This window comes from Electrona antarctica (genome assembly GCF_951216825.1).
Source record: "Electrona antarctica genome assembly, chromosome: 9".
Lineage (NCBI taxonomy): Eukaryota > Metazoa > Chordata > Actinopteri > Myctophiformes > Myctophidae > Electrona > Electrona antarctica.
The window spans coordinates 52,029,754-52,039,710 of record NC_136790.1 but is presented as its reverse complement, the minus strand read 5'-3'; the positions used below and the strand labels follow the sequence as shown (position 1 = coordinate 52,039,710).

General features: G+C 44.1%; 1 protein-coding gene across 1 annotated transcript; it reads left to right on the top strand.

The window, feature by feature from the left end:
- Positions 1-1,240: 1,240 nt before the first annotated feature.
- On the top strand, positions 1,241-7,119 carry LOC306930047 (acidic mammalian chitinase-like; the record flags this gene model as incomplete). Its single annotated transcript, XM_079510788.1, has 11 exons — positions 1,241-1,265; positions 2,295-2,324; positions 2,637-2,838; positions 2,935-2,991; positions 3,330-3,495; positions 4,494-4,618; positions 5,021-5,144; positions 5,285-5,470; positions 6,276-6,395; positions 6,507-6,648; positions 6,794-7,119. 11 exons carry the CDS (start codon positions 1,241-1,243, stop codon positions 7,117-7,119), a joined length of 1,503 nt encoding a protein of 500 aa, XP_079366914.1.
- Positions 7,120-9,957: the final 2,838 nt, after the last annotated feature.

Sequence of the window (9,957 nt, the reverse complement as noted above, 5' to 3'; positions counted from 1 at the left end):
CATTTCCAATGGAAGTCACATGGTTTGTAGTCCACATTTTGGACTACAAGCTGTTGTATGGCTTTCGACTGTGTTTCGACTGCGCCCCTCCCCCTCATACAACACAAATGTTGTGTCAAACCATGTGACTCCCATTGGAAATGCATTGGGGCGGCCATGACACTACACAACATTCATATCCAACAAGCATACAGCAATGCAGTAAAGGTCTGAGTGAGGCCTTACTCCAGTTGGCCAAAGGGGCAACTGCAAATTTGCAGCAATTTTTTTGAAAATGAAACCTTTGAACAGGCCTTGTTTGGCCAAAGGTCATGGAATTGCACCGCAATTTCAACAAACATATTTTCCTCTCTTGACGTCTCTTCTTCTTGGCCTCCTATAGAGGTTCTTATTGGCATCATGGTTGTATCGGATGAGTCGCAATTCCTCTATCCTGAATAGAAGGTGTGTGCATGCATAAAGTGAGTGGCAAATCGAGGGTACAGGCTTTAGTTTAGACATTTACTATTGGTCCGACTGTCATTAGATCAGGTCATTAGGAAAACATAGGCCTACATTGCTCAGACTCTTCTTCAACAAAGATGGCGAAAGCAAACATTCTTTGTTTGATACTTATACATATAAATGTATGGCACAAAACACTGAAGTCCTTCAACCAGAAACCTAGAACCGCAAGCACGGAGCAGCGCATGTTCGACCGCATACCGCATTGGCAATGTCTCGGGACCCCCGCCCCACCCCCTTACGACCCCCAATACAAATTGACCGCTACAATAACCTTAATAATAGAGACAATACACCATAAATAAATACTGAAACGAGATATAATCATTAGGGAAGGTGTATGCATGTACAGTACTATGTAAACTCTTCATATCCATTTTCCAGCCATTCAGTTGAAAAAATAATAATAATAATTTGGGGACCCCCCAAAATAATTTGGCGACCCCCCCCCCCCCCCCCCCCCGAGGGGTCGCGACCCACGGGTTGAGAACCCCTGCTCTATAGTAGTCCTGCTAACGGTAACAGTAAATGCATTGAATGACACTTGAAAGTTATCAGCACAATTAGCAAAGCCAGTGGAAAACAGAAAGGGTAACTCCTGACCAAACAAATGAATCAGGTGGCTGCTGATTTAGCAACAAATAACGAAGCCACATCAAACATGTTTTACTGATATGGAGAGGAATAGAAGGTATATAAGAGGCTTCTGGCCTTCAGTTAGCTGTACTGAGGCACCATGGGCAAGCTTCTCACCTGCGTTGGTAAGCTGAGAAATATATAAAGCACACATTTTCTAAATATACATTTTGAAATGGAACATTCAGCATGATTGTGTTCAAAGTAGTTGTTAAACATTATGAATTGTATGATGCATCAAGGCTGATTAATACTTGATAATAAGTAATTTGTCCATTTAGTTTTTAGTCTGATGGTCTGTTCGCACTAGGGGGGGGCAAAGATATTTTGATATTCCGTGTCGCGTGATGTACGTTTAAAGCAAAATACAGCAAGTCAATGCAAACCACGTGAACCAGGTGACGTGAATGAATAAATCAAAGAGTTGGGGCTCTTTTGTTCCACCACTCGTGTCTCGGCAGCCAATCAGCTTGCAGGACAACGATGTATTACCATGTCTTTTGTTCCTGCATGCTTACTGTAAATCGCTCTGGATAAAGAGCGTCTGCTAAATGCCTAAATTGTAAATTGAGAAAGAGTAGTGTTGCTGGACCTCACGGTGACATACGACACCGTCTTCTACCGCGGGTTCCGCTTGAGTTCTCTCAGTGGAAGTAGCCTAACTAAGTACATTTACTTAAGTACTGTACTTAAGCAAAACGTGTAGGTATCCTGTCAGTGTCACCGACCATATAGCCAACATCTTGCAAAACGTGTTCAGCGCTGAACGCACATTGAGTGCTTTTAAGCTTATTTACCCAACATACCTGCCTTTCCTATGGCCTCACTCAGACCTTTACAACAGATTGCTGTATGCTTGCTGTATACAAAGGGTGTGACACAGATTGCCCCAATGCATTTCCAATGGGAGTCACATGGTCTGACACAACACTTGTGTTGTATGAGGGGGAGGGGCGCAGTCGAAACACAGCCGAAAGCCATACAACAGCTTGTAGTCCAAAATGTAGTCCTCAAACCATGTGACTTCCATTGGAAATGCATTGGGGCGGCCATGGCACTCACAGCATTCATACAACAAGCATGCAGCAATGCTGCAAAGGTCTGAGTGAGGCCAATGTCTCATTCTCTCTCCACTTGTATCTCTCTCCCTGCAGGACTGGCTCTCCTGCTGCACGTGCAGCTAGGTAAGACTTGTTCCACTTGTGAAGTTGTGATACCATCAAACGGCTGAATAATGCCCAGGCGGTGGCGTAACCGTCTGGGCACCCGACTGGTAATCCAGTCGCAGTGTGCCGCGGGTTCGACTCCCGAGCCCGACACGGCCTTTACTGCATGTCTTCCCCCATCTCTCTCCCGTTTCCTGTCAGCCTACTGTCTGTCCCTTCAAAAAACCAATAAAAGGCGTAAGCCGCAAAAAAAATCTTATAATAATAATAATTTAAAAAAAAAACAGCAGCAGCAAAAAGACCTATAACTGCATCTCTCATACCTTGCAGGATCCTCCTACATCCTCTCCTGTTATTTCACCAACTGGGGACAGTACCGTCCCGGTGCTGGGAAGTACTTCCCCACCGCGATTGACCCGTGTCTCTGTGACCACCTCATCTACGCCTTCGCTTCTATGGACAACAACATGATCAAGTCCTACGAGTGGGACGACGAGAAGCTATACAAAGAGTTTGCCGCTCTCAAGAACCAGTGAGCGAACACAAACACAAACATAGATACAGTGACGCGTACGGTATACGGTAACCCAAAGCATGAGAACTCAAAGAATGCATTTTCTTTTTTCAGGAACGGCGATCTTAAGACCCTGCTGGCCATTGGTGGATGGAACTTTGGCACTCCAAAGTGAGTTTTAACCCATTTTGACCTGAGATCAGATTCTAAAAATGTCTTCTACATCCTGACAGTTTTCTGAAAAAGCTATGTTTCCATGTCCGTCGTTCTTCGATTTTTAAAAAATAGCAGACCTACAAGCTCGTAGCGCGCCACTCGGTGGCGCGCTATGAGCTTGTAGATCTGCTATTTTTCAATAGCTAAAGCATAACATAATGCTGACACCAAAAGGGGTTCCCGCCCAACGAGAGGATCTATAACACCAGTGGCAGGAGCCTCAGGAATGGTTCTAAGCAATGATTCCTCCTCCTCTCCCCTCTCTCTCTCTCTCTCTCTCTCTCTCTCTGCAGGTTCACAGCCATGGTAGCCAGTGCTGGCAACCGTCAGATCTTCATCAAGAGCGTGATCAAGTTCCTGCGTCAGTATGAGTTTGACGGTCTGGACATCGACTGGGAGTACCCAGGCTCTCGTGGCTCCCCACCTGCGGACAAGGCTCGCTACACCGTCCTGTGTCAGGTCAGCCTTCTATCATGTGTTACAGCCTAATTTAAATAATCCATGGTGTGTCTCTCCCCAGCCTTAATCCTGTGTGTGTTCTGTACAGTATGTCTTTGAACCATTTGCCTTAAAGGACCACTTCACCACTTTTCAACCTATCTTCATATACTACTAGGTCCTCACTAATAATCATGATAAAATGGCATGGAACTGCCCACAGCCCTCCTATGAGACAGGCTGAGTAGAAAAAAAACCTGCCATTTTTTCATGATTATTAGTGAGGACCTAGTATATGAAGATAGGTTGAAAAGTGGTGAAGTGGTCCTTTAACGCTATGTAACTTTTCAGCCATTGCCCTCATACTCCCATTAGCGCTGCCTCTCGACTGTAGGCCGGGAGAGGCTTATTGTGTCTGTATCAGCCGAGGGAGTCTGTTACAGCCCGATACAATGTGCTGTACCCCTGGGAGATGGATTGCTGAGGTGGAGCGTCACACCTATACCATTAGCTCCCAGTACTTACCGCACAGCTTGCCAAGCCGTGCTACTCATACGCTATGAGTTGGTGGTGCGGTGCCTGCATGGGATCGAACCCATGACCTTGTGGTCCAAAGGCAAGAGCTCTACCGACTTTTTCCAAAAAGTGTATTTTAGACGGGAGGTGGGGGGCTCAGAGTGTTATCCCACTATGGACAGTAGGCTTCAAACATCTTAAAAACCGTCTTTGTTTTGGTGAGTAGCGAAACTGTATTCTTTCATTTTACCAGAGTCGAGAGGCTGTGCTACCGGGGGTACGCGAGCAATGGCTGAAAAGTAACATACTGTAAGGAGTTAAGGAGTTAAGTTGAGAACACTAACTAACACTAATGCTATGGAGCAGAGCTAGGATATGCAGTACAGTATCAGCTCTACAATACAGATGTTCAGATTCAGATACAGTAAACAGAATTAGGAGTCAAATAATACTGACACCCTCATCTTTCTCACCACCTCCTCTCTCTCTCTCTCTCTCTGCAGGAGCTGATGGCTGCCTTCGAGGCTGAAGGTAAGCAGACCAACCGTCCTCGTCTGATGCTCACGGCTGCCGTCTCTGCTGGAAAGGCAACCATCGTCGCTGGATACGAGATTGCCAAGATCGGACCGTCAGTATAGATACAACACACCAAAGCACATACAGTATGCACAACATTAATGTAGCCTACAGCAGGTGAACACTTAACTCCACTGAGTGCTGTGTGCTGTGCGGCGGTGGTGGCTCAGGGGTAGAGTGGCTGGATGGTAAGCACAAGGTTGCCTGCTCAAACCTGGGCTCCCCCAGAGTTAGTGTCGAAGTGTCCTTGAGCAAGACACTGAACCCCAAATTGCTCCCGGTGTGCTGGCTAGTGCCTTGCATGGTTTCTGCCGCCATCGGTGTATGAATGTGTGTGTGAATGGGTGAATTGATGCACAATCTATGTAAAGCGCCTTGGATAAAGGCGCTATATAAATGCACCATTTACCATTTACTGACACTGACTCCTATAAATGTCCGTTTCACCATGAAGTATCCTGGACTACTTCCACGTGATGACCTACGACTTCCACGGCTCCTGGGAGCACATTCTTGGAGAGAACAGTCCCCTGTACAGAGGTCCATCTGACCAGGGTCCCTTGATCTACTTCAACATGGTGAGTATTAGTAAGGAGATTCCTCTTTACATTTTGTTGTACATTGTGTTACTGTGTGTAACATCCACATGTGTAATGTCTGTACTGTCAGTGTCAAGAATGGCGGTTGACGCCACTACGTTTCCTCGTCCATAAATTAGGATTACGCTATGAACTACTGGAAGAGCCAGGGCGCCCCAGCTGAGAAGCTGCTGGTTGGATTCCCCACCTACGGCCACACCTTCGCCCTGTCTTCTAGAACCCTGACTGCTGTTGGAGATAAGAACAACGGACCTGGGCCTGCTGGCCAGTACACCCGTCAGGCTGGATTCTGGGCCTACTATGAGGTGCGTGCGTGCGTGCGTGTGCACACCATACAGTAAAGTCACAGCCCACAACCCATTTAGGCCTGACCTCAAAATTAAAAAAAGATCTTCTAAATCCTCCAGTTTTCTGAAATAAATATTTTCACGATTTAAAAAAAATAGCAGACCTACAAGCTCGTAGCGCGCCACTCGGTGGCGCGCTATGCCGTGCAAGCGAGCGGCAGTCGAGTGTCTTAGCAGGAACGCCTACTGAATGGCAAAAACCTACTTTCTGGCCATGACAGCCCATACATCCAAACAGAAAAGTCTTATCTGATTGCAATAAACAACGTTAAACGACGTTAACCCATTTTGGGCGGGAACCCCTTTTGGTGTTTTAAGCGTTACGTTATACTTTAGCTATTGAAAAATAGCAGATCTACAAGCTCATAGCGCGCCACCGAGTGGCACACAAGTAGTGAAAATGTGCCTCAAATCTTTGAATATATATTATTACAGAGTGAACATTTTAACTCAAATCTTTGCTTCTGGGGAGGTCCCTGGAACAACATATTTTCAGATGGGGGGCAGAGGCATATTACATATAATTTTTGGGGTCCTTGACATGAAATATTGAGCACCACATTTCAGAAAACTGTCAGGATTTAGACATTTTTTACATGTTGACGTCAGGCCTAAATGGGTTCAACTCACTTTGCCACCACACTTTGCTACTTGGTTTGCCACTCCATTTGCCACTCACTTTATGCATGCTCTATATACAGTACAGGCTGTATTCTACAGGCATGTGACGATAACTTGAACTTGCGTCCATATCTTCATTCAGATCTGCACCTTCCTGAAGCAAGGAGCCACTCAGGCCTGGGATGTCCCCCAGATGGTGCCTTACGCCTTCAACACCCAGACCTGGGTTGGATACGACAACATCAAGAGCTTCAACATCAAGGTGCAACAGTCCCATTTGACTTGATTGTTCAACTTCGTATAGTCTTTAGCCTCAGTGTACTATTTCCTAAGGTACTAAGGTACTTATATACAATTCATTCCGTCTACACAGATCGACTGGTTGAAGAAGAGCGGTTTCGGTGGAGCCATGGTCTGGAGTCTGGACCTGGACGACTTCAGCGGCACCTTCTGTGGCCAGGGAAAATACCCTCTGATCAACACCATCAAGACTGGCCTGGGAACCGGAGGCTCTGGTAACATGCTCTCTCTCTCTCTCAGACGCACGCACGCTCACACACAAACACAAACACAGGCATGCTTTAATATTTTCAACAAACATTGCATCAGAGTTCCATCTCTTGAGACAAACCCACTTTGTCCTCCCTCCCTATAATGCAGGCTGCAAAGCTCGCACACAGCCTCTGGCCCCAGTCACCCCCACCCAGCACCCGTCTTGGCATCCATCTCCCCAGCCCCACACCCAGCCCCAGCCCCAGCCCCACACCCAGCCCCAGCCCAAGCCTAGTGGAGGTGGTGGCGGAAGCAGCGGTGGTGGAAGCAGCAGCGGAGGATCTGGATTCTGCGCTAGCAAGGCCGGCGGACTCTACCCAGACCCCACCGACAAGAACGCCTACTACAACTGCGCCCAGGGACGTACCTATAAAGAGAACTGCGCTGCCAGCCTCGTGTTCGACACCAGCTGCACCTGCTGCAACTGGCCTTGAACGAGCTCACGCGTTCTGAGGTGACTTGGAGCTGGTTGTTGTAAATAGTCTGTTAATACAAGACCAATACGAGTCCACTCCACACTGATGGAAATGAAATAAATGGTGTGATTAAAGCAACTGGGAGTGTCATTTCAATACCAAAAAAAGAACAAAACAATTCAAAGAAGTCGTTTAATGCAGGGATAATCATTGTCAAAATCATCGTCTTAGATATTCTCACATACACATCATAGAGTATACAGTAGACAGTCACAGCAAGGTGGGAGAGAATCCCAGAGAGAATCCCAGTGTACACACAATGCATCATTTAGAAAGATTAAAGATGGAGTGCCACAATTTTTTTATATTTCCAGTTTTTCATGTGTCTATGAGGTGACAATACTTCATTAGACACCCTGGAGTCGTTTTTATGTGCAATGGTGTATTAACTTTGTATTTAGGGTTTCTTCCTGAAGGCTGAACCGTTGACAGTCAAACGGGCCAATGAAATAAACGGTAATATAGTGACATCACACTATCAGCCCCTTCCCTAACCCCTCCCCCTTTATCATACAACTACAGCTGTGGGTGCGGCTTCAGTTCAGGTGGATCACCACCCATCACCACCCACCAGGCAAACCAGGCATACTTAATGAACTGGTGGGCGTGTCCACATAAACAACATTTTAACAAATACCGTACACTTTTTTGAAAAAATGATACCTCCTTATATAACAATAAGACCTGATGATCATGTTTTAGGGTGGAAAAAATCACGGCACTCCATCTTTAAATATAGTTTCCGATACCGATATTGAAATTCTGTGCCGATACCAATGTTTAAAATGACAATTTTGGCCGATACCGATATTTGTTTATTTTGTTTTTGTTGTCATTTGAGTCCCCCTTTTGTTCCAGGGAAAGAAATACTTAATTATAAAATATATATATATAATAATACCCGAATCATCAGCACACCAACAAAGACAGCCCAACATTACTGCATCACAACAACAGATAAACATTGACTACTGTCATTGGTGGATGGATGGATTGATTGATTGATTGATTGATTGATTGATGTCCAAGACAACACAGAAGCCTCACCCCTGCCAAATGTAAACGAGGCTACTTGGCAAGAGGTCAATAACTCGAACAATTAGAAGAAACAAATGGCATGTACAATTTCCTGTACTGGGAAATAAATACTGTACACAGCGTCAATTACTAAAAACACACCCACTGCTGAGGCCAAAGTACTTAAAGGACCACTTCACCACTTTTCAACTTCTCTTCCTATAATTGGTCCTAACTAATGTTCATGATAAAATACCACAATGTTTTTCTACTCAGTCTGTGTCTCATAGGAGGGCTGTGGGCAGTTCAGAAACCCGTCCACCAGTGACATCATCGATGGTGAATCCAAGCTAATAGAAACGGCAGGCTTTCTTTTCCTGAAAAGTTGCAATGCAAAAGTTGAAGCCATCGTTCTCACGATAATACAAATCTAAATATATTTTAAAACAAATCTTGTTTAAAAAAAAATCTGCCTAATGATGATGTCACTGGTGGACGGGTGTCCAAACTGTCCAAAGCCCTCCTATGAGACACAGACACAGAGAAAATGGTGGTGTTTTATCATGAACATTAGTTAGGACCAATTATATGAAAGATGTTGAAAAGTGGTGAATTGGTCCTTTAAGCACGTAAAGGTAGTGAACATCTCACCCTGTAACTATCTTGTACAACACAGAGCAAGAAACACTGCAGTGTTGATTTCGTCGACTAAGACGAAAAATGTTCGTCGACCACCTTTTTCCACTGACCAAAACTAAATGGAAACTAAATAAAAACTAAGATATGACTAAAACTAAGACTAAATATACTGACAATTCCGTCAACAAATAAAAACTAGACTAAAATGTTAGGAAGGGACTAGTGGACAAAAGATCCAGTATAAGTCATCTTACAATTACTTGCATGCTGAAAATAGCCGATCTACAAGCTCACAACGCTCATGACGCGTTGTGGGCTTGTAGATCAGCTATTTTCAGCAAGTGTAAAAACGGTCATTACGACGGCATCAAGGTCCGCCAAAATACATTTTGTTCGACTAAATCAACTGTAGATTTAGTCGACTAAAATCTTATTGCGAACGCAGTGATTGCGAACGCAGTGAGCATTTACTATGAGACCCAGCAGATCACGTCTGTGTGTCTGTCTGTGTGTCTGTGTGTGTGTGTGTGTGTCACGCTGTAACACCACCCGCCCACCACCAGAGGGCGCAGCTGTATCACACACAAAAACACACACACATACACGCACGCACACACACACACACGCACGCACGCACGCACGCGCGCACACACGCACACACACAAAAAACTTAACTTAAAAAAAAACTTAACTTAAAAAAAACTTAACTTAAAAAAAAAACTTAAAAAGGAAAAACGCACACACACAAAAAACTTAACTTAAAAAATAACTTAACTTAAAAAAAAACTTAACTTAAAAAAAAAACGTAAAAAGGAAAAACGCACACAAAAAACTTAACTTAAAAAAAAACTTAACTTCTTAAAAAAAAAACTTAAAAAGGAAAAACGCACACACACAAAAAAATTAACTTAAAAAAAAACTTAACTTAAAAAAAAACTTAAACAAAAAACTTTTAAAAAAAAAACCTAAAAAAGAAACACGCACGCACACATACACACACTAAAAAAAAACTTGAAAAAACATTTAATTTAAAAAAACTTAACTTAAAAAAAAACCTTAAAAAGTACGTAATTTATTCTAATTGTTGTTATTGCAATTTACGAGCTGCGTTCGCTTCCCGCGTTTGCGCGTCTTACTTGT